Genomic DNA, 26,358 nt, shown 5'->3' on the forward strand with positions numbered 1-26,358 from the left:
CAACACAATATGTAATCCATTTATGCCTTCTATTATGAGTGACACGGTGGCTCAGTGGCTAGCACTGCAGTCATACAGAGCTGGGGTCCTGGGTTCAAATCCCACCAACGACAGCATCTGCCAAGAGTTTGTATGTTCTCCCTGTGTTTGTCTGGGTTTCCTCTAGGTTCTCCATTTATCTCCCACACTCTAAAGACATACTGATAAGTAATATACATTGTGAGCCCAATGGGGACAGTGATGATGATGTCTGTGGAATATGATGGCGCTATATAAGCAATGAATAATAAGTACACAGATTGTAGAGTCTTCTCTTGTTATGCCATGTGTCTGCCGTAATGTGACATGGGGCAGCCTCCTCCATTTATTACTGACACTATTATGCACTTCTACATGTCCTATGGTGGGCATATGTGGTTCTATATGTAACCAGAATGCACCTACATCAAATTAAAAGGAGCATTTTACAAGTTCACCTAGAGTTTATTTTAATATTAGGCCGGGTGAATTTCAGAAATGATTCCACTATTCTAAAAATAAGTCCAGCTCTAGAAGATCTATTAAGTTATGTATGTAGTTTATATTGAAGATGCTGGTGACAGAGTAGTAGCCAGCTAAGCTATCCTGGGCTTTGCCATACGTAATAGTCGCTGCCATCTGTTTATTTCTTTACTAATAATGTGACATGGAAATGACTGTCTAGTCTTGACGTATAGTAGTGTAGCCGTACAGTAGTGTAGCGTGTTATGCACAGTTCCTGTACCACTTCAGCTATGCAAACAGCAATGTCATACAGATACTCCAAAGACGGAAATCACAACAGACCAACGGATGGTGCTTGTTTAACTACCGGAGTTTACGGCAGGGTTAAAAGTTGAAATCTTACACTATAAATACTGGGAATTCACTGGGAATGGCTGGAATTCTACAATATGCATTTATGGTTTTATTTTATTTCTACATAATCGTTTGTTTTTTTATTTTCCCTATTGTTACATATATTCTTCTATTGTTTATTGTACTGTTAGATTAAAGTGGGCTTTACACGAAGCGACATCGCTAGCAATATCGCTAGCGATGGCACACGCCCCTGTCATGTGCGTCACGGGCAAATCGCTGCCCGTGGCGCACAATCTCGCTTGTCCGTGTCACACGCACAGCCCTCCCTAACGACGTCGCTGTTGGCGGTGAACAACCTCCCCTGAAAGGGGGAGTTTCGTTCGGCGTCACAGCAGCGTCACAGAGCGGGCCGCCAATAGAAGCGGAGGGGCGGAGAGCAGCTGCATCTCCGTTACTCCCACCTCGGTGCTCGTTGAGGACACAGGTACGCTGTAGTTCGTCGTTCCCGAGGTGTCACACGTAGCGATGTGTGCTGCCTCAGGAACGACAAACAACCTGCGTCCTCAACAACCAATGATTTTTTGAAAATGAACGTCATGTCAACGATGGACGATAAGGTGAGTATTTTCCATCATTAACGGCCGCTCGTTGGTGTCACATGCAACGATGTCGCTAACAATGCCGGATGTGCATCACAGAATCAGTGACCCCGGCGATATATCGTTAGATACGTCGTTGCGTGTAACGGGGCCTTTAGGCTAACCGTTGTGCTGGAAATCAATGAAATATTGTCAGAGGTATGGGGATTAAAGGGTTATTTTCATCTCTAAGATCCTATCCCAATATGTAGTAGGTGTAGTAATAATAATATTAGCAAATACCTCCAATTAGAAATGTAGTATAATTCTCTTGATCTAGCCATGTCTCTTACCTCATGTGCAGAGCATTGCAGCTTAAGTAGCCATGGTGATGTCCACTCATATATGGACTGTTAGTTGCTCATGATCGTAACCATGGATATCTAAGCTGCAATACCCTGCATATGAGGTAAAAGACCTGGCTATATTAGGAGAACTATACTACATTTCTAAATGGAGGTATTTGCTATTACTGTATTATTATTATTATTATTATTATTATTATTACACCTACTACATATTGGGATAGGATCTTGGAGATGGGGATACCCCTTTAAGCACTCTAAAGGGAACCTGTCATGTTGAAAGCGGTGTCTGATCTGCAGACAGGAGGACCTGATCAGAATGATATACATTTTAGAGGGAAAGGGTTCAGTAAAAGTTGTGTTTTATTTCATGAAATCCCTGGTGTTTGTATGACTCCAGTGGGGAGTCCTATTCAGTGATTGACAGTCTTCCCTGTATGACTGTGCATGCAGAGATAGTGGTCAGTCACTAGTTGCTCACTAGATTCATATACATACAAACACAAAGAATCTCAATGGATAAAATACAAGTTATAATGAATCTTTCCCTACAAACGTATATATCCTTCTGCTCAGCTTCTTCTTTATACCATGCTGTTCACAGCCCAGACTGCATGTACAACGTGACATGTTCCCATTAATATATGCAATGTATACGTACTATTTTTAGTGCAGAGGAAACTGGAAGATGCGACTGGAGATGACTGCAGGCACTTAGCAGGAAGGGACCTGACTATCTTATCCTGGACAGGATCTTTAGAATGAAGCACTGTATAGTATGTGGTATTTACCATTCAGAAATGAATGTCATATATAAGTTATTGCTTCCATTACGTATGCGTCCAGTATGTGCAACATTCCAAAATCTTACTTATTGAAAAGAGTTCAACTCATCAAACTGCTTGCCGGCTTGCTGATTTCATGAGGAGAGCACTGTAGATTTACAGTAAGAAAACAAACTACGTACACCATCTATAAATTAAAGGGAATATATTTTCAGGTTTTTGTTATGTAATCTGAAGACAGCATGCTGTAGGGGTTATCACACAGATTTCAGCAATGCTTTTCTTTTACTGTTTTCTAGCTTCAGGTGATTATCATTGCTCTTTAAAGCACCACTCCAGCATTTTTTTTATTTTATTTTATTATTCGAGTGGTGCTTTATATTTATATTTAAGTCTCCTGCCCCAGTCTTAAACTCACCCTCCGTCGTCAGTATTTGTTATCAGTACAACGCCAGTCGGTCTTCTGCAGTTTTAGACCCGCCAACTGCTCCAGTGTTTCATGGAGACGCCGGATGACACTCTTCAGTGTAAGTTTATGAGAGCCTCGCTCTAGCCTTGTGTAGGCTCTCATAGACTTGTATTGAGCACTTTATACGTAGCATCTGACTTATGTACAGTCTGAAGTTGTGATCACTAGATGGCACTACTGGACCAGAACAGTGTCGGTAAAAGGTGAAAATGGCTGAGAGTGAGTATATTACTAGGGACAAGGACCTTCAATTATAAACACCACTCCAGTGCTGAAAAAAAAAAATCCTGGAGGGGTGCTTTAAATGCAGTTTGCCACTGACAGGATTGGGTTTTAAAGTTCAAAATGCCCTGTGCTTTTTTCTCTCAACATCTGCAGGTAAGGGTTGGTAGACCCTCATACACATAAGATAGATAAGATAGTTAGCCCGTCCTGCAGGTTCAGTCTTGAACGTGTATTGACAGCTTTAGGATACGGACTCTTTTTCTGGGGAGAGATTTCTTAGAGTGGTAAATCTGTGATACATTCCAGGCGCTTTGCACAATTTCTAGGTGTAATAACAGTCATATACAGTGTGTCCACCCATATCCTGTCCAACGCCATTAACTTGAGAATGGCGACAGCTATAGGCATAGAAGTGGTGTCTAGGTATAGTAAAGTAGCCATGAGCTACGCAATGAAACCACCTATTGCACCACCTGGTGGAAAACAACGGAGCTAGCATTTTTATCTTGAAAACGGAATGAGATAGAGAAAAAAAGTGAATAAAAAAATTGTAGGGCATCATCAATTCAATACGAATCAACACCTTGCATACAGAAATGCGATGATATGAAACCCATGACCCCCCCCCCAAAACATTGAATGCTGGTCACACATATGGTGCTCATTTAACTTTGATGCTCAAAGTAACCACCGTCAGCTGCAATGCACATCTGGACTCTGGACAGCATACTGTATCTTGCTGCACGTTGCGCGATATGGTAGGTGACACGTTTGCACAAGCATCTGTGATACGTCGTCGTAGGTCCTGCAATGTTGGTGGAGGGGTCGCATACACCTGCTGTTTGAAGTGACCTCACAGAAAGAAGTCCAATGGGGTCAGGTCAGGTGAGCGTGGAGTCAACTCCACGCAACCACTATACCCAATGACTTGTAGGAAGGTCTCCATGAGGTCTCGCTTCACATAGGGTGGCACGATGGCTCAGTGGTTAGCACTGCAGTCTTGCAGCACTGGGGTCCTCGGTTCAAATCCCACCAAGGACACTATCGCAAGGAGTTTGTATGTTCTCCCCGTGTTTGCGTGGGTTTCCTCTGGGTACTCCAGTTTCCTCTCACAATTCAAAAATATACTGATAGGGACCTAAGATTGTGAGCCCCAGTGGGGACAGTATTGCTGATGTATGTAAAGCGCTGTGGAATTAATATTGCTATATAAATTATTATTATCCGCAGCCTTGTGAGTTTTACACATTCTAATCATAGCATTTCTGTATGCAAGGTGTTGATTCGTATTGAATTGATGATGCCCTACAACTTTGTAATTCACTTTTTTTCTCTATCTCGTTCCGTTTTCGAGATAAAAATGCTAACTCCGTTGTTTTTTACCAGGTGGAGCTATAAGTGGTTTCATTGTGTAGCGCATGGCTACTTTACTATACCTAGACACCACCTCTATGCCTATAGCTGCCGCCGTTCTCAAGTTAATGGCGGTGGACAGGATATGGGTGGACACACTGTATAGAGAAAGTACAGGTGTACTCATTCATATGCTGCATTTATAACAAAAATAAGAAGTATTGAAGGAGAAAGGATGAGTTGTGTAGAGTGACAACTCAACACAATATTTCATACAAGTGTACAAATAAGGTTACAAGGGAAGAGCCCAAAAACTATACCATCAAGGTACATGCATTGAACTAAGTAGACAGTGATCATATTTACCCATCATCAGTATGTCAGCATTCAATGGGTTATTTTTCAGTCGTGGAGTGTACTAAGGAAATGTTATCAATCTCTGCTGAAAGTTGACACAAGCTGTGTAGTAAATGAAATAAAATCAATGCCTAGGACACACGGCGAGTTAAACGGTCTAAGTGGAATTAGATAAAATATCGCATTTCACTCGGACCATTGTTACTCTACGGTGTCGCTCCCATGAGTGATTTTTTTTTTCTCAGCCCTAATCAGACTGAGAAAACAATCGCAGCATGCTGCGGGTGGAATCCAATCTGTTTTCACTCTGTTTTCACTCACACCCATACAAGTCTATGGGTGTGAGAGAAACATCGGACTGCACTCGCATGACACAGGAGTGTAGTGCGATAAACGCATCAGCTGATAATAGAGATTAGTCCCTCCCTCTCCGCCGCAGCTGTGCTCCGATTGCAGGATTGGATCACAGTATGACACGTGGCGCACACTTGCAGCAGAGCAGGAACCAAGGGTCATTAGCATAACACATCTGATATATTTTATAGAATATAAAATAAAACCCTATCCTCTAATCAGAAAGCTTGAGTTTCTTCAATTCTGGTATATTTTTAACTCGTCTGGCAGTGGCTAAAAGTGTTATTAGACAGTAAGATTTTTTTAACGATTTCGATTGACAAGTGAATACTTATCACGTCGTTATCGTGGGTACAAGCTCATTATTACACAAGCAAATGTTCACTTGAAAGATCGCTTTTACAGTCGATTGAAAGTGGCTAGTCCTTCACAAAAAAAGCTATTACCAGCTCTTAGCTACTTCTAATTTTACACTGTGAAATTTTATGCCAACAAGCGATAATTTTTAAGCAAGTTGAAAGATCTGGTTTTGCGACAATCAAACGATATTACAATCGCTAGCAGCTCCTACACACTGCGAATATTGCTGTATTTAGAATGATATTGAGATTGTACGTGCTATTTTTGCCCTGTCTATTAAGGGATTAAGGCTATGACCGCACTTTGCGTCGTCCTACTTGCAGTTTTAAACGCACGTTTTGGAATTAATTGATTTAGCCAAAGTTGCCTTTTTCAGAAATTTAGTGCTGAAAACGCATGCGTATTTCCCACGTTTTAGATGCGTGTTCAGCGCTTTTTACATGCTTTGTCCCTTGCGTTTTGACAGATGCGTTTTGAACATCAAGACACTGCTAAATAAAGATTAAATAGTCAAACAATGAAAAAAGAGGAAAAAAAGCAAAACATATAATTTTTGAATTATTTTAGAAAATAGTAATATTTCATGAAATTATAGCGGTTTTATAATATTTATTGCTAAAATAGCAATACAATCATAATTTTCAATAATTTAATTGTCGGACAATGTGTGTGTCTAAAGGGACATATTATTCCATTATTTTAATGTCTCAAAAGCATGCGTTTTTTAAGTCAAAAACGCAGTGTTTCTGCACCTAAAAAGCAAGTAAAACGCAGGAATTTTGATGTTTGTTGCTTTTTTAAACTTCTCATTGACTTCAATGTTAGCAAAACGCTGCAGAAATGTCAAAAACAATTGACATGCTGCTTCTTTGAACACATGGTTTTTGCCACAAATTATGCAAATTAAACGCAGCGTTTTAAAACGCAAAGTGCGGTCTAGAAATCTACATTTTCCATAGACTATTATGGAAAAGCAAAACGCATGCCTTTAGGCATGAAAACGCTGCAGCTTAAAACGGACCTAAAAAGCAGCTGAAACGCAGGTGGAAACGGAAAGTGCGGTCATACCCTTACTTCACTTTCGCCAATGAAAACACAACTCATGCTCTGCTGCGTATATGACAGGGAAAATTGCGATAAAATACACTTGCAATCAAAATTATTCAACCTCCACTACAATTTAGGTCTATTAGCAAAATGTACCCATATTCAGCTGTTCGCAAAAAAAACAATTACACAAGAGCAATCTAAATACCTTAAGGGTATGTGCGCACGTTGCTTTTTACCTGCTTTTTACCTGCTTTTTTGCTGCTTTTTCTTCTGCGCTGTTTAATGCCAAAATGGATGTGTTCTTCTATTCAAGCAAAGTCTATGGGAATTTGGGTTTCTTGTTCACACTATGTTGTTCAAAATGCTGCCTTTTTGAGGCAGAACTTTGGTCAAAAACTCAGCTTTTCAAAGAAGCAACATGTCAATTGTTTTTGCCATTTGGGTTTTGCACTGCAAAGCTGAGTTTTTGACCAAAGTTCTGCCACAAAAAGGCAGCATTTTGAACAACATAGTGTGAACAAGAAACCCAAATTCCCATAGACTTTGCTTGAATAGAAGAACACATCCATTTTGGCATTAAACAGCGCAGAAGAAAAAGCAGCAAAAAAGCAGGTAAAAAGCAGGTAAAAAGCAACGTGCGCACATACCCTTATACAACTAATATAACAAGTAGTTATTTAACAAAGCACATACTAGACTCTGAAGTTCTACATGCCCCACCATCAAACCGTACACCTCCACTGACCAAAAAGTATAAGAAAAGTCAGCTCAAATATGCTGCAAACTATATAATAAGAAAAGAACAAAGAGAAAAAATGTATTAAAAATACCCTGAATAACAATGAATAAAATGCAAGTGCTTAATAACAGGGTACTTAGTATATACATTTTTGCAAAAACGTAAGAAGCCATCCCACCTCGTCACGGTGTACCCATCTGGGACAGTCCCTAACCAACTAAAGTTAAAACCATTATACATACCTGACTTGTGTCTATCAAAACTCCAATGTGAATGGTAACAAGTGGTCAGCTGGGTCCCAGATTAAATACACAACAAAGTGGGAAGCAATTGGTTGTTCAGCCTCAGTATAAGGAGGGCTGCGCCCCCAACTTGCAATAAAGCAAGATAGCAGACAAAAAACACCAAAAAACTATATAATAAGGCCACAGAAGCTTTGGGATTTTATTCTGTGAACTGGAACTTTTCGTGCCTATGCATCAGTGATATGTCTAAAGGGGAGAAAAAGAGTTGTGATCCAACTTACCCATAATGAAGTTAGCATAAATCCTTGGCTCAGATCAAACCACTCCTGCAGGATGTTACCAATGAAGTGAAATGTAGGGAGAATCCAGTCGCTTTCGGTTAAAAATACAATAGGATTCCAACGCGTTTCAAACTAATAGTCCTTACTCATGCATGATCGTGGTCATACATGAATAAGGACTATGTATTAGTTCGAAACGCATAGGAAAGCTCTTTTATAGTGTTGTTAATGTTCTTTTTTTATCTGAATTCACAATAAAGTTTTTGTATATTTATCCGAAAAGTGGCTGGAGTCTCCCTATTTTTCACTTAGTATATCTGGAAAAGAAAGTATGAAGCATATGCTAAAATGAATCCATTGCCCACAGTGAAGCATGACGGTGGCTTGGTGATGATCTGGAGCTGCTTTGTTTTCTTTGACACTTGTAACTTGTGCATGGAGGTAAAGATGGTTCAATCAAGTATAAGGAAATCCTAGCACAAAACGTCATACCTTATGTGAGGAACCTGAAGCTTGGGTGTGACTAAACTTTTCCAACAGGAAGTTTCAAAGTCCATTAAGGCTTGGCATCACAAAAAGCGCTGGAGAATTTTTAAGTGACCGTCACAATCAACTGAACACAATCCCATAGAAAATGTTATTGAGTTTTTAAGAAGGTGGGAGCAGCGTGTAAACCCAATATTATTGAACTGAGGCCAGTGCCCATGAGTATTGACTAAGATTGCTCAGGAATGCTGTACAACACTGGTGTCTGGCTTTCAGCATGCTATTTACCTGCTGATTACCACTATAGTTTTGAATGTGACCAGTTCCCTTTAAAATGTTTATATTTGATTTTGCTAAATCTTTGCAAATATTATTAATAGAGCTAATTTGTAAAGGGGGTTGAATACTTTTGATTAGAAGTCTAGCCATGTGAATTGTATCTCCCCCTGTAGACATTACGATCTGGAAATAGGAACATTGATCTCCAAGTTGTGTGACAATCGTCAGTGATTTTACACTGGATCTTCTTGTGCCAATCTAACATCTAGTGACAGCTGTAGTGACACAGTGGCACTACCACTCCACAGTACTGTGTGGGAAAAGCTAAATCCTGAGAACCAGTTTTTTATTTCCCAAGGTCAAGATATATTGACTTGTGTCACACAATTCCCTGGAGCAGACTCATATGTATTAGTCATATAACATGTTTCACATCATTACTGTATAGGGACATTTTATTCTAAAAGGAAAATTATTGCAGTATCATGTCAAAAGCACGGATGCGAGGCTCATTAAATACCAAAGTGCCATGTGAGTTATAGATTTTGTAACCCTAACCATTGAAATTCTTCTTTTCCCATGCAAGAGGAGGTGATGAGTTTGGAGCAAGCGACAGTAGCGGGTGTAGAAGTCTGGAGGGATCAGATACTTCCTCCATGGCTCTGACGCACTTTTAGCCTTTATGGTGACAGGGCTTGAGACCCATAGAGGTTTGTCAAGTATACACGTTGATTGCTTCTTTTCATGATTGTTTTCTTCCTTTTCAAAGCTTCCTACTTGTACAATGTTTCATTCTTTGTAGACAAGTGATGGATGGCTTTTCCATATGACACTTGACATTTGTTCTGTGCCACAGAAGAGTGCGTAATAAGAGGCATCTGGATTGAACGTCGCCCCAAGTTCTTTTTTCTGAGAGAACGTTCAGCCCTTTCATGAATATGTTGTTCTAGTGTATTTCTCGACAAAAGCGCAGAAAGCTTTAACTTAATGTGAAAAAGTTATTGTCATGTCCCAGACCGAAAACCTTCTGCTACTGCTCTACACGTACAATCTGGAAATGACTATTACAATGGCTCCAATAGAGATCATGAATATGATTAAATGTCTCTATGTCTCTATCTTTCTTGGCCAAGAGTAAAGTGAGACAGTGAAAGTTAATAAAATGAACATTTTAAAGCTGTAAAAGTTGGAAATAAAATACATGTTGAAAACAGAATGAAGTAAACTTGGATACTTTTTTTTATAATATGGAAGCACCTACAAGCTTACTCTAGATCTCACTTACTTAAGATGCTTCAGATCCTCTTATGTTGATTTTTCTGACTGATTCATAATGTTCAACCCTTGGATTTGGCTATTATCCTAGGACCAGTATTCACATGCTTACAAGTTCTGAGAACTGAAAAGATACGTGTAGTTCATTAGATGTATTGTTTTATGGTGAACACATGGTGAAGTACCCAGTTCATTGGTGGTTGTTTGTTCCTGAGTAATATAATATAAATGAGAATTTCTGGTAATTATACTATCTGCATGTAGTATACTATTACATCTTGTGTGATTAGCTAAATGTCCTGGTTACAAATATTTTCATGACTATTCTTAGGGGAGGTCATTAATCTGTGAACAGACACAGCAATAATGAAACAACTCTTCCATTTTAAAGCCTATCTGTAGTATGTTATGTACTTGTTATGTACTTACTATGAAACTTTATTAAAGGGGTTTTCAGGGTTTATCAATATCACATATGACTTCTGGCACCTCCGTTGATCAGCTGGGCATTGGTTTTCCTTAGCATGGTTCACCGGGAGTTAAATACCCACCGATGTGATATTGATGGCCATCAATATTTGTCTGAAAACACAAGAATAAGTATTGGTAATTCTTCATCTGAGTCATTTTTCTTCCTACTATCATTGCTATTATTCACATATAGAACAGGATACAAAACATAACTTTTACATTTATCGGTTTAAAACTTAATACCAAATTATTGCAAAATAAATGCATATATAATCCAGGTCTGAGAAAGTATATGGGGCACGAGAAGGCAACTTTCCCCAATTACACCACTGCAGGTGCTCGCTCAACACTGACACCGACACTCCATTACCAGTAATAACCATCAGCACAAGCAGAAAATGCTACTTTAGCATGGAAAGATCTTCTATTTTGCCTAAAAAAATCATGTTCACAGTACCACATCTTTCTGTGTAATCAGATACTTCGCTGCCGAGAACAGTGGCAGCCTGTGTGCACTGAGCGATTTATTACAGATCGCTCAGTGTGTATATGAAGTGTGGTTGGCCTGTGAAGATAGACTATTAAAGGAGTTGTCTAACATAAACTCCAAAAAATGTTTTAAGCTAATCTGTGCTGTATTGTCATATAAAACATCCCTACATTATTTTTTTTTATTGTTTTCTAACTTTTGTTCCTCTTGAATTATCCCTTTATTCTTTGCAGCTCTTTGTTTACATGCAGCTCAACCAAACAGACATCTTCCTATGCCAAACCTCAAAGTCAGAGCTGGCACCGCCCGGCCTCACTGTCCAGCCCGCCCTCTGCCCGCCCTCTGCACACACATTCCCTGTCAGTATTCTGCCCCAGCACCTGATGGATAAATGAATACTATGTAATGAAGACTATATATAGCCCCCAATGTGAGTCTATAGGATATATACATACATACACATATACTCACACATACACCTAGAGTTATATAATATATATAACCCCTCCTCATGCATTTTGTCTCCTCTGCCCTCCCAGCACACCCCTCCCCCGCTCTGTCTCTCACCTGTGCACTCTTTCTCCCCCTGCACTCTCTTGTCTGCCGCCCCTTCCCATGCTCTGTCTCACACCCGTACACTGTCTTCTCTCCCCCTGCATTCTCTTCTCTGCCCCCCTCTCTCACCTGTGCACTGTCTTTTCTCCCCCTGCACTCTCTTCTCTGACCCCCTCTCTCACCTGTGCACTGTCTTTTCTCCCCCTGCACTCTCTTCTCTGCCCCCCTCTCTCACCTGTGCACTGTCTTTTCTCCCCCTGCACTCTCTTCTCTGACCCCCTCTCTCACCTGTGCACTGTCTTCTCTCCCCCTGCACTCTCTTCTCTGCCGCTCCCCCGCTCTGTATCTCACCCGTGCACTGTCTTCTCTCCCCCTGCACTCTCGTCTCTGCCCCCCTCTCTCACCCGTGCACTCTGTTCTCTCCCCCTGCACTCTCTTCTCTGTTGCCTTCCCACTCTGTATCTCACACATGCACTGTCTTCTCTCCCCCTGCATTCTCTTCTCTGCTGCCCCCCCACCACTCTATCTCTCACTTGTGCACTCTTTCTCCCCCTGCACTCTCTTCTCTGCCCCCCCCTCTCTTGCCCATGCTTTATCTTCTCCTCCATACTATGATGAGAGCAGCTTGCTTACAGCTAGGTGATGCAGAGCTCAGTGCTGTTGTTCGCTGGTGTCAGGTGGCGTCCCAGGAGCGCCAGAGGCTGCATTCATAACAGTGTGAGGAGAGAGACAGTGCATGACGGAGGGGGTACACAGTTACCAGGGCACCATACATCACAATGAACTGTGGCAAACAGCTCTGACAGTGTTCTAGGCAGAGAGGGCACCCTGTTTGTCCAGGGCACATACAGAGCACAGATAACAGCGCACAGGGAGCGGGGGAGAGTACGAAATGTGGGTAGGGGGCGGGGAAGGATGAGAGGGGTGGGGGCTCATCACACTGTATCTGGTTGGCTGCAGGGCGGCAACATGACGTCAGCTGTGATGCCCATCAACAAGGTCCAGCCCCTGTTGACGTATCATCACAGGAAGCAGCAAAATCACGGCAGGTCACATGACCGAACTGAGCCAGGGTAGAGGGGCTGACAGCAGGGCAGGTAGGTAGTTGCTATCTACTTACCTCCCCTAATGTAGCCCAATAGCGAAATAACAAAAAATAAGTAAAAAAAAGCCAGATAACCTATTTAAATGGACACTGGCTAGCAAGAATAACTCAGTAGAAGTTCACTATTACTCAAATTCAAAGGGTAAAGGATAGTTTTCAGACTGTTTTGTCAAAGCGAAGGGTGCTCTCTTCTCAATACAGTGCCAAATAATTGCAGAGAATAGCTAAGGCCGCACAACAGAATCCCAATAAGATGGATTTAATTGCTTTTTGGAACCTATGTTTAAGTTTTTAGATAAAGGTTGTTTTCAATGCACTTCCAACTTCCATATGTCATAAATATCACCAACATTATATACTTGAAAGAAAACAATCTTGTATGAGAAGCAACCAGACATTATGATTTTATGATTTTGTGCTGTACTCTTTTACATTGTTTTGTTGTGTATTTTGTTCAGGATATCTTCCCAGCAGAAAGTGCTAACAACAGGAGGTCCACACCAGTTTCTCCGCGTGGCAGTCCAAGTGATGTCCGACCAATGCTCAACACTCAATACAACAATCCATCCAGACTCTACACATACAACAACAACAATACTATAGACTCACATCTATCTTCACAAATGGGCAGGATCAATATCTCTCCACCCCAAAGGTATGTACACTCATAGATCTTCACTCTTTTCTTTATCTTGCTTTTTACTGATCTGTGTGATAAATTGCTAATGTATAACATCTATGCCCATTAATACGCCTGTTGAAAATTCAGCTAGGTCATTCTTACATATCTTATTAAAAAGGGTTCTCTACCACTTTCATATTATTATTATTATTATTATTATTTATTTATAGAGCACCATTAATTCCATGGTGCTGTACATGAGAAGGGGGTTACATACAAAATACGTATACAAGTTACAGTAGACAGACTAGTACAGAGGGAAGAGGGCCCTACCCTTGCGGGCTTACATTCTATAGGATTATGGGGAGGAGACAATAGGTGGGGTGTAGGTCAGGCGGCGGCTCCGCACGGTGGTCGGGCGGCAGCTCCGCACGGTGGTCAAAGGGTTGTCTAGTATTATTATGTTGAGGACCTATCTTGCACCCGGCACCCCTATTTACCATCTGTTATTACCTCTAGCGGTTACCCTATGTAAATCATGTACGGAGCACAACAATGTAGCAACGTATACTGTGTAGTGGCAGCTGCTAAGCAATGGAGATCAACTCCTATTCTTTTAAATATTAGTTTATCTACAGTACCCAGCAGCGGCCACTAGACAGTGTACAGAGCTTTCCTGTTCTGCTTCCTGCAAGGTTTACATATGATTATGCTATTGGTAATAGAAGCTTAACAGTGGACCTTTTAGATAACTACAAATTCTACAGGTAGGTCCAGAAATATGTGGACAGTGACACAAGTTTTGGCATTTTAGCTGTTTACCTAAACATGTTCATGATACAGTGATATAATCAATATGGGCTTAAAGTGTAGACTCTCAGCTTTAATGTGAGTGTATTGACATCTTAATTGATGTAAGGTTTTAGGGATTAACGCTCTTTAATATGTAGCTGCCTCTTTTTCAAGGGACCAAAGGTAATTGAACAATTATTTCATAAGATCTTTAATGAATTGATTGGGCTACTCCTTCATTAATCACATTATCAATTAAGCAGGTAAAAGGTCTGGAGCTGATTCCAGGTGTGACATTTGCATTTGTAAGCTATTGTTATGAACCCACAACATGCGGTCACAGGAGCTCTCAATGGAAGAGAAATAGAACATCATTAGACTGAAAAAAAGAAGAAATTCAGAGATAGCAGAAATGTTAGGAGTGGACAAATCAACAGTTTGGTACATTCTGGAAAAAAGATTGTACTGTGGAGCTTGTGAACTCAAAAAGGCCTGGATACCCACAGTAGACAACAGGGGTTGATGATTGCAGAATCCTTTCTGTGGTGAAGAAAAACCCTTCACAAGATCCTCACACATGCAGAACACTACAGGAAACAAGTGTTTCAGTATCTAAATCTACCATAAAGAAGTATTCATAAGAGAAAATACAGGGGGTTCACCACGAGGTGAAACTCATTACTCAGCTTTAAGAATAAAAAGGCCAAATTAAACTTTGCCTCAAAATATCTAAAAGAAGCCAGCCCAGTTCTGGAAAAGCATTCTTTAGACAGATGAAACTAAGATCAACCTGTTCCAGAATGATGGGAAGAAGATAGTATGCAGAAGACTTGGAGCTGCTCATAATCCAAAACACACCACACCCTCTGTAAAACATGGCAGAGGTTGTGGTGTGGCCGGGCATGCATGGCTTCCAATGGCCCTGGGTCACTAGTGTTTATTGAAGATGTGACTGAAGACAGAATCAGCAGGATGAATTCTGAAATGTACAGGGCTATAAGTTCTGCACAGATTCACACAAATGCAGCAGATTGATTGGATGGCGCTTCACAGTACAGGTGGACAATAACCAAAAAATAGTGAGAAAGCAACCCAGGAGTTTTTTTTAATAGAAAGAAGTGAAATATTCTGCAATAGCTGAGTCAAGTCACCAAATCCCAACCCCATCGAGCATGTATTTCACATACTTCAGACAAAACTTAAAGGGGTATTCCTGTCACCAAGATCCTATCCCAATATGTGGTAGGTGTAATAATAATAATATTAGCAAATACCTCCAAATAGAAATGTGGTGTAGTTCTTCTGATTCATTATGTCACCCCAGTTGATTTATCCGTTTTTGTTTATTCTCCCCTTTTTCCAAGAGCTATAATGTTTTTATTTTTCAGTCAATATAGCCATATGAGGGTTTATTTTTGCAGGATGAGTTGTACTTTTGAAGGACATGATTCATTCTGCCCCATATTGTACTGGAAAAACAGGAGAAAAATTCTAAGAGTGGTGAAATTGCAATAAAAGTGCAATTGCATGATTGTTTTTAGATTTTTTATTTGCCTTCTTCACTATTTTTGAAAAAGTGACCCAGTATTATGATTTCCCAAGTCAGCACGAGCTCATACCAAACATGTATAGTTTTACTTTCATCTAAGCGGTGAAAAAAATTCAGACGTTTGTAAAAAAAAAAAAAAAAGAATAATGCTTTTGTCACTATTTTCCAAAAGCCATGGCGTTTTCATTTTTCAAGGACTGGGGCTCAGTGATGGCTTATTTTTTGCGTATTGAGCTTGCATGTTTAATTATACTATTTTTGTGTAGATGTATTGATCGCCTGTTATTGCATTTCAATGAAATATTGCGGCAACCAAAAAAACGTAATTTTGACGTTTGTAATTTTTTTTTTTTACACCTTCTTCCGAACAGATTAATTACTTTTATATTTTGATAGAACGGGCATTTCTGTACACATCAATACCAAACATGTGTATTTTTTTATTTTCAATGGGGCAAAAGGTGGGTGGGTGATTTGAAGTGGTTAAAATGTTAAAGATGGATAAATGTGCGGTCCTTGTAACGTTGAGGAAGAGTACCTGTAATGTACATGCTCTGCGTTCATTATGGGAAATGACCAGTATAGAATCGTTTGTTGTTGAATTGGACTCCGTGTCTAGTGGCAGCCTTGTAGCGGTCCAGAAGATCAGGACAATGGAGGCCTCTGGCGCACAAGTGAATACCATATACCACATGTCCCCCGAATTCATCCCTTTCACTAATGTTGCAGGGCTGCTCAGGAGCCGGGGTTCGCTCATGACTACAACTGCCTCGTGTCACCCCTACAATTTTTTCAATAAGGATGGTATGAGATACTTTATAAAATGCTTTGCTGCAGTCAAGATATACTATAACTACCGCATTTTCCTAATCCACACAGTTAGTTATTCCATCACAGAAGGAAATTATTTGTCTAAAAAGTCCCAGTGGCCAGTAGTTTTTTTTAATGAAAATAATGTGAATGTTTTTTCGAAATATAAAAAAATGAAAGTGTAATTTTTACAAAAGGTCATTTTCTGATAATAGCTTCCATTGAAGTGGAAAGCCAGCCCCATTTTCTGTTATAGCCAATGCATAGATAAAGTAAAGGGGCTTTCCTAGCTTTTTGTTACATGCTGACACTAGAAGCTTTTTTCTTCCTTTCTGTGACAGTCAGTGACAGTGAACACCATATCTCACACTGCAGACACATACGTCAGTCAGCAAATGCCGGAACACCGGTGGTCTCCAGCCACCAGCAGTCAGGAAATGTTGGGACCCCTGCAGGAGAATAGGAAATGTAATCCAGATTGCAGCTTTGAAATAGCTATTGATATTAATTTCATGAAGAGTTACTTGAGAGATGAAAACATAAGCATGTCTGCGCTATATAACATACCATGCCTTACCGTGACCATGTAGTAAAATCAACAATGAAAGTCACCATGTACAAATAGTTCAGACTCAGCCCCCAGTCCAGCTGTGCTGGATCATATGGATGTATACATTGTTACTGAAAGGTATATAAACCAGCAAGGTCTTAAATCACATAAATCTCCTAGGAGACACTAGTATAAAACTTAACATTTAATATACAGATTAAAAAGTGAACAGGGTCACTGAAAAACGTGACATACTCAACACAAAAATAACAAATGCATATATGGTGTTAGATCACAGCCCCACACGTATTCACATATAGGTGCGCAAGCACACCACCATACTCAATGGTACGTGTCAGGCTAATCAAGAATCAACACCAAACAGCAATGACACATTCATATGTCCATATGAGAATAAACCCTCTATTCAATTATCCTAGGAACTAACCACCTAATATAGGGGTACCCAGGAATAGAAGGGGAACAGATCTCACTCAAAGTAGCGGGCTATATTAATGCAGCAAACCTGAAACTCGACTATCATAAGTCGAGTAGACTTGTTTCCTTGATTTGTGAAAGCATTAATAAGTAAAAACTTCCATCAGAGTATACATAACTTCCGACGCGTTTCATTAATATTCCTCAGGGAAGTTAGTAATCCAAAATAGAGGGTAATACCACCATCACAAGGGCAGGCATCCCCGGTGGAACCTCAGTGCTGGACCAAGAAACAAGCTCTATAAGTCCCGGTGCTAGGCCACATCAAACCGCCCATCTATGAACGCACACAAAGCACGTCCCCCACATCTATTCTGTTCAAAAATGTGCCGCGCGGCACATTTTTGAACAGAATAGATGTGGGGGACGTGCTTTGTGTGCGTTCATAGATGGGCGGTTTGATGTGGCCTAGCACCGGGACTTATAGAGCTTGTTTCTTGGTCCAGCACTGAGGTTCCACCGGGGATGCCTGCCCTTGTGATGGTGGTATTACCCTCTATTTTGGATTACTAACTTCCCTGAGGAATATTAATGAAACGCGTCGGAAGTTATGTATACTCTGATGGAAGTTTTTACTTATTAATGCTTTCACAAATCAAGGAAACAAGTCTACTCGACTTATGATAGTCGAGTTTCAGGTTTGCTGCATTAATATAGCCCGCTACTTTGAGTGAGATCTGTTCCCCTTCTATTCCTGGGTACCCCTATATTAGGTGGTTAGTTCCTAGGATAATTGAATAGAGGGTTTATTCTCATATGGACATATGAATGTGTCATTGCTGTTTGGTGTTGATTCTTGATTAGCCTGACACGTACCATTGAGTATGGTGGTGTGCTTGCGCACCTATATGTGAATACGTGTGGGGCTGTGATCTAACACCATATATGCATTTGTTATTTTTGTGTTGAGTATGTCACGTTTTTCAGTGACCCTGTTCACTTTTTAATCTGTATATTAAATGTTAAGTTTTATACTAGTGTCTCCTAGGAGATTTATGTGATTTAAGACCTTGCTGGTTTATATATTTTGAAAATTAAGGTTGACATTAATTACGTTTTGCTATTACAAAATTGTTTGCCCGGTCTATCACATGGCAGGCTTTCTCTCCTCCGACCTGGACACCAGGCAGTGGGCAAGTGAGGCGAGGGACGTCTTTTCCGACAGAAATTTGGTCCTTAAGAAATATACTCCTACCATGAATGGGGCCTTTAAAGATCTAACTAGGGTTTACAAGGAGAGGATCACCTCCTGGTGGGAGGTGCAGTCCCTTGAGAGTTACTTAAAAGACAAAATAGTGCCCAGACATCTTAGGATTACTTTACAACCTGGCCATAGGTATAAAAACGCTGATTTCACCACGAGATGGGAGAAGGAGGCTACTGAGAGCTCACTTAGAATGATGAGGTTGATTTTGGAGGAGAAAAGAAACCTTGGGACTTTGGAGGAGTCGTTGAAAGAGCATATTGACACAGTGAGGAAATTCTCGGGTGAGGCTGATTTTCCCAATAAAGAGACAGTATTGCAAGGGGTGATTGAAAAGTTTCAGTACAAACTAAAGGAGAAAAAACATCGCTTCTATATTAGAGACTTACAAGATTTCAAAGATAATAAGGCTTATGTATATACTGGAGGGAGGAGTAATAATTATTATAAACAAAGTGAGACAGAGTTGTCCTCCACGGATGCTGAATTATCTGAGAATGAGGGCAGAGGAGGTGTTTTCAGACCCCCGCACCAATACAAAAGAACAAGAGGTAGGGGAAGGTCAGGCTTTAGGGGTTCTAATCAGAACCAGGGAAGAGGTGGTTTTTTAGAAAATCAATACTACCTCCGCAGCAAAAACCCGGTGAATCTGTAGCCGAGGTGAGGGCTCCCCAGGTTATAAACCTCTCTTCTAGGTCTCTGAGTGATGGTGATCTGGCGGTACTGAACAGGGGTTTATCATTTGTGCCCACTACGGATTTCAATGAATTTATGGCTATTAAAGACTTACACCTTTTTGCGAGGCAACTGAAGTGGAAAAAATTCTTTGGCAAACAGTCAGATAAAACGTGTGATGAATTAGGGATATCTGAGGAATTATTGCAGGATGTACGCTTTTTATTTCATCTTAGTGATGAGAACCCCAATGATAGAGGTGAAGGTCCATTCACATCCCTAAAGAATAGTAGCAGCAGGATGCCCCCTGAGGGAACAGAGGTTGATGTTGTTGACGTCTTTGTTAACATGGTCATGGAGGACATTGGTAGTGGTCTTCGAACACATTCGGGTAATTATAATCTAACCAAGTTTGAGATGCAGTGTTTACGCAGCCTTGAAGGTGACTCCAGCATTACGATTAAGCCCTCTGATAAAGGGGGCAACATCGTGATTATGGATTCTATGAAATACAAGGACATCTGCTTGGGTATTTTAAATGATGAACAAACTTATGAGAAACTGATGTTCAATCCTATGGCTACTTTCAGGGCTGAGTTGAAATCACTACTTGACAAGGCACTCGATGATATGATCATTGACAAGAATGAATTTGAGTTTCTCTTCCCTCTGTTTCCGATACTGTCTACCTTTTATGTATTGCCCAAGATACATAAGGGTCTGGATCCTCTCAGGGGACGTCCTATTGTATCGGGAGTGGGTGGTCTCACTGAGAAGTTAAGTATATATGTTGACAGGATACTGCGTCCATTTGTAATATCCCTTAACTCTTTTTTGGGTGACACCACTGAGTTCCTGAGGAAAATTGATGATGTCTTTCTTGAGGAGGGCATGACCCTCTGTAGTATTGATGTTGAGACACTCTATTCCTCGATTCCGCATGACAGGGGGATAGAGGCGGTGAAGTACTACCTTAATTCGAGAGGGAACCATCTGTCTGCACATAATGAGTTTGTGATTCAGGCTCTTCGGTTTTGTCTGACAAGGAATGTATTTTCTTTTGGGGGGAAGTACTTCCACCAGCTCAGAGGTACTGCGATGGGGAGTTGTTGTGCCCCATCGTATGCAAATCTTTTTCTGGGCTGGTGGGAGGAAACCACGGTGTTTGGAGGTAACCTTGACACGGAGGATGTTGTTCTGTGGGTCAGGTTTATCGACGACATCTTCCTGATTTGGAAGGGTCGTGAGGATGGCTTCAGGGACTTTGTAGGTTCTCTGAATAATAACAACATAGGCCTTAAATTCACTTTTGAGATGCATCCCAACAGGCTAGCCTTCTTGGATGTCTTGGTAGAGAGGGGACCGGAGGGTAAGCTGATGACAAGTACGTACAGGAAGGAAACATCATCCAACTCATTGTTACGATGGGAGAGTGCGCACCCCAGGTCTCATAAAAAGGGCATCCCAAGGGGCCAGTTCTTACGGATGAGGCGCAACTGCTCTAGTGACGAGGCCTTTAAAGTGCAGGCTGAGGATCTTACAAAGCGGTTGGATGAGAGAGGTTATCCAAAGAAGGAGGTTGAGAGAGCTTTTCAATCGGTTTGTAGGGTGGACCGTACAGAGATTCTTAATCCAAGACCCAAAAGTAAAGAGTTGAATGAGCCGTTGAGGTATATCACCACATTTGACAATGGGGCAACTGGCCTACGTGAGATTCTTTGTAAGCATTGGCCGATCCTGAAGATGGACCCGATTGTGGGTAAATACATATTAGATCATCCTTCTATAACATACAGGAAGGCGAGATCTTTGAAGGACAGATTGGTCCATAGCTTTTTCAGGGAGGACAGACCACCATGGTTAACCTGTGGGGCTAGAGGCTGTTTTAAGTGTCATAACTGTAAGAACTGTTTCCTCGTGGAAGAGGGTAAGACTTTCCGTAGCCGGTTCAATGATAGGACATTTGAGATCAGGTCACTTATCACATGTAGGACTAGAGGTGTTATATACAGGGTGACGTGTCCCTGCAATAAACATTATGTTGGAAAGACCATCAGGGAACTACGAAAGAGGGTTGGTGAGCACAAAAACGACATTAGGAATAGGAACGACACCCCACTGGCTAGACACGTCAATGCATACCATGATGGAGATGAAAACTGTATCAGGATTATGGGCATTGATTCCATCAAACCACCACCAAGAGGAGGCAACTGGGACAAGTTGATACTCCGTAAGGAGTGTTTTTGGATCTACACGCTGGGTACCATGGCCCCAAATGGCCTTAATGAGCAACTATCCTTTACCCCCTTTTTAGGTGCACCTTAGTTTGTAGGGGTAGTGTAGGAGGGCCAGTCGACGGTGAGCGGGGGCGCCATGGGCGTGGGTATTGTTTACGGTGCCGACCTCTGCAGTAAGGTAGGGTAAGTTTTCCAAGAATGAGGGGTAGATTTAGTGTGCACTTAGCCTCTCTTTCTATCTCCTGCTATGTGTATGGGACTCCTTTTGGGGGGGGAGGGGGTTGGTTCGTGCTCTGGGCCTACTGGATCGATTTTGGTGGTCTGTCCTCATTCTGAAATTTTCCTTGACGGTACTTTATGGGGGCCCTCTCTGTGATGGTCTTAAGCTGTAATGTTTTCCAACTATGTGATAGTGAGATTATTCTGATTGATTCTTGGGGGGGGGGCGTCTTTTGCCTTAAACATCACTGCATTGTAGAGGTGTGTTTTTTTGAGGAGTATTGCATTCTGCCTGTGATAAGGCTTTAAACGTTTGTGAATGGAGCTTGTTCTCATTCACTGCCAGTGCCTTTTGGTATGGGAGCGCAAGCGTTAATATGGTAATGACGCGATTGTATGGTGTTTACCTAGCTTGCGTTCCATTTTCCGGATATAGCGTCACCGGATGTGCGGCCGACATCATGTGATGATGTGGGCGGCGGCTAATGATGACGCGCTAACTTCCGGTTTCGGGGGATTCCGGTTGCGCGTCACACCATTGAATGGGGTGTACTGCGCATGCGCGCGTGATATAAGATGGCGCGGTCCATGAGGCCGGCAGCGCGGCACATTTTTGAACAGAATAGATGTGGGGGACGTGCTTTGGTGAGTGTTCCTGATCTCGGGACCCCCTTCTTCTCCCCTATGATTCTGTAATGAGTGGTGGCTTAATGGAGTCTTATTTTTATAGTGTGCGTTCATAGATGGGCGGTTTGATGTGGCCTAGCACCGGGACTTATAGAGCTTGTTTCTTGGGTGAGTGCCCTATCTGGGGTCCTTTTTCTGATACATTGATATTTTGAATGGTTTTTTCTAAAAAAAAAAAAAAAAAAAAAAGGCGCGGCACATTTTTGAACAGAATAGATGTGGGGGACGTGCTTTGTGTGCGTTCATAGATGGGCGGTTTGATGTGGCCTAGCACCGGGACTTATAGAGCTTGTTTCTTGGTCCAGCACTGAGGTTCCACCGGGGATGCCTGCCCTTGTGATGGTGGTATTACCCTCTATTTTGGATTACTAACTTCCCTGAGGAATATTAATGAAACGCGTCGGAAGTTATGTATACTCTGATGGAAGTTTTTACTTATTAATGCTTTCACAAATCAAGGAAACAAGTCTACTCGACTTATGATAGTCGAGTTTCAGGTTTGCTGCATTAATATAGCCCGCTACTTTGAGTGAGATCTGTTCCCCTTCTATTCCTGGGTACCCCTATATTAGGTGGTTAGTTCCTAGGATAATTGAATAGAGGGTTTATTCTCATATGGACATATGAATGTGTCATTGCTGTTTGGTGTTGATTCTTGATTAGCCTGACACGTACCATTGAGTATGGTGGTGTGCTTGCGCACCTATATGTGAATACGTGTGGGGCTGTGATCTAACACCATATATGCATTTGTTATTTTTGTGTTGAGTATGTCACGTTTTTCAGTGACCCTGTTCACTTTTTAATCTGTATATTAAATGTTAAGTTTTATACTAGTGTCTCCTAGGAGATTTATGTGATTTAAGACCTTGCTGGTTTATATATTTTGAAAATTAAGGTTGACATTAATTACGTTTTGCTATTACAAAATTGTTACTGAAAGGAAATCTCTCTGTATACAACAATCCTGACAAATGTGGTTTACTAAATAGAATTTCTACAAGCTTACACTGTGCATTTATCAATGGAATTTTTTCTATATGACTTTTCAATCACTTTTTCATTCCTTTTTTGTGTGTCTGAGTATAATAAAAACTCTACATTGTTAATGTGAGTTTATTTTTATTATGGTGCTCATTTTAGGGGTTATGGTACAGTTTTACAACTTGGGTCGTTCCTGACACAGCAACATAGAACTGCACTTTTTTTTGTTTACTTTTATTTTTACATAAAACAGCATTTTTAGTGGCAAAAATATTTTATCTCTTCATTTATTATTTAGAACATTTCTTATTTTTTACATTTTTTTCTGTCTTTGTCAACCAATTTGCCTCATACAGTAGTAGTATCACTAAATTGGTACCCTACAGTAATCATGGTCCCAATTCTGGCCCCTATCGTGTAATAATGTTCATTATACTGTAACTAGAAGGTAGCCCGATTCTAACGTATCGGGTAGTCTAGAATATGTATGTAGGTTAGCAGATTGAATAATAAGGTAGTGAATGAACTGGATGGGTTAGGTTTAATTTAGTATTCTTATAATTGTTTATTGGTTTTAAAATGAGAAACATCAGAAGGAACAGTTTTAATAGATGAGTCTAATGTTTAATGATGTCCATGGCTTGTAATGAAAGAAGGCAATGAGCAGTGTAAAGTGTAAAATATGCTGATGCTGTGATGTGGCCCACTGCTGGTATGTGCCCCCATCGTGGTGCAGCCACCATCCTGACATGTGCCCCCATCCTGCGTGGTAATGTGTGAGGGGGGCGGAGTGCGGGTGGAGCCAAGCGGAGTCATGGCGCTGAGGACGTCAGTGCCGGGAACTGCATGGCTGGGGACAGGTGACTATCCAGGTGTGTGTGTGTGTGTGTGTGTGTGTGTGTGTTGTCTGTGTGTGTGTGTTTGTTCAGTGTATACATTGGGGGGTGGAGCCGAGTGGGGGTAATGTGTGCGGGGGGTGGAGTGCCGGGGGGGTGGAACCGAGCCGGGCTATGGCGCTAAGGACGTCAGTGCTGGGGACTGCATGGCTGGGGACAGATGACTATTCGTGTGTGTGTGTGTGTGTTCAGTGTATACATGCGGTGTACGGGGGGGTGGAGCCGAGTAGGGTAATATGTGCGGGGGGTGGAGGCGAGCGGTGGGTATGTGTCGGCTGGGTTGCCAGTGTGGGCTCCCGGGGGGGCAGCACTCACCGGGGAGTTGGGGCTTCGTGTGGGTCTGGGGAAGGAAAAGTGTCGTTCTGTCAGCCCGTAGTTCGGGCTGTTCAGTTAGCTGAGCCGTTGGTCGCAGGCTCTTTAGCGCGCACGGTGTGGCGACGGTTGTCACTGTAATGATGTCATTTTGGAGCAAGACAGACAGACAGACAGAATAAGGCAATTATATATATAGATAATGTCTCATCATGTAGTAATATCCTTTTGTCCTGGCCTTCATACTATAATAATGTCCCCAGTCTATAATAAAGTTCCACCATCTGATCCTCCTTTTTGTTATAATGTCCTCCATTTTGTAATAATGTCTCTCGTCCTGTAAAAATATCCCCAATCCTGTAACACAATCCCCTGTCCTGGCCCACAGCCTGTAATAATGTCTGCATCATGGCCCCATCTTGTAATAATCTCCTCCAACCTGGCCATATTCCCTAATAATGGCCCCTATCCTCTAATAATGTCACCCATCTTGACTACCTTCCTGTAATAATGTTCCCCATCCTGTGGCTCTTCACATACACACTAGAAAAGGAAAATTATTCCTTTTACCTATTCCCACTCCCATGACAAGCAGTGTTTTCTATCTGCTCGATAGCCGACGCAGGGCGACAGAGTAGTGTCATGCTTCGCTTGCAATGGGCATGCCATCAGCTGCCGGCCTCTGATAAGCTTGTGGTTTCTATCAGTATTGGGATGCAGGGAGCAGGTGGCTCTCTCCGCCACAATACATTTCAACCTTCAACTGAAAAATGCGACAGTAGGCTACATTCAGGCCTGGTTGCACCCACTGGGAGCATAACTGCTATGCCCTCGGAAGCTCCGGTACACCTCAGGCAGTAGATTGCAGCCTTAGGGCACGCATGTGGCCCACAGGCCTTGTGTCAGAGACCTTTGTCTTAGATTATTAAAATCATAATAAGACAATGTCTCAAAAATCAATTATTAGTAGAAGCACAAAAGTTAATAAAATAGATCCACGTGTGAAGGAATATATGGTAATATTTCTTGTCTCTGCCTGATTACTGTATGTGAGCTTTTATCTATGACCTAAACACAAATAATTACAATGAATGATATACAATATTTGTCCTAATTATGCAGCACAGCATTTGGGTCGTTATAGAAGACTATTCCACTATATGCCACCTAGACTCATACTGTAGTTTCAGTCAAGATGACTATTGTTAATTTATTATTGTTCATTTGTCATTAACAGTGTTGACCTACAAAGAACTGTCCCAAAAAGCCGAAATGGTATAGATGTTGAATCAGATGTGTACAGAATGCTGCAGGATTATGAAGAACCCGTGTCACAACCTAAGCAGTCCGGATCATTCAAATACTTGCAAGACATGCTAGAAGCTGGAGAGAATGGTTAGTATAGCTTTGTGTTTCTTCTTACTATCTGGTTTATATAGTGTACTAGCTGTAGTACCCAGCATTGCCCGGGATAGTAACTAAGAGTCTCTGTCGATCTCACTCTGTTTCTCTCCCTCTCTGTGTCTTTGTGTCTCTGTGTCTGTGTGTGTGTCTCTGTGTCTCTGTCTGTGTCTGAGTGTGTGTCTCTTTGTCTGTGTCTCTCTTTCTCTGTGTGTGTCTCTGTCTCAGTGTGTCTCTGTTTCTGTGTCCGTCTCTGT

General features: G+C 41.4%; 1 protein-coding gene across 1 annotated transcript in view; it reads left to right on the forward strand.

Moving 5' to 3' along the window:
- Positions 1-26,358, forward strand: part of PDLIM4 (PDZ and LIM domain 4) — a 248,878-nt gene that overhangs the window by 188,674 nt on the left and 33,846 nt on the right. Inside the window, exons 4-5 of the mRNA XM_075344536.1 lie at positions 13,121-13,317; positions 25,938-26,095. Of these exons, the coding sequence (XP_075200651.1) occupies positions 13,121-13,317; positions 25,938-26,095 (355 nt within the window). The remainder of the gene's footprint in view (positions 1-13,120; positions 13,318-25,937; positions 26,096-26,358) is intronic.

This window comes from Anomaloglossus baeobatrachus, chromosome 4 (assembly GCF_048569485.1).
Source record: "Anomaloglossus baeobatrachus isolate aAnoBae1 chromosome 4, aAnoBae1.hap1, whole genome shotgun sequence".
Classification (NCBI taxonomy): domain Eukaryota; kingdom Metazoa; phylum Chordata; class Amphibia; order Anura; family Aromobatidae; genus Anomaloglossus; species Anomaloglossus baeobatrachus.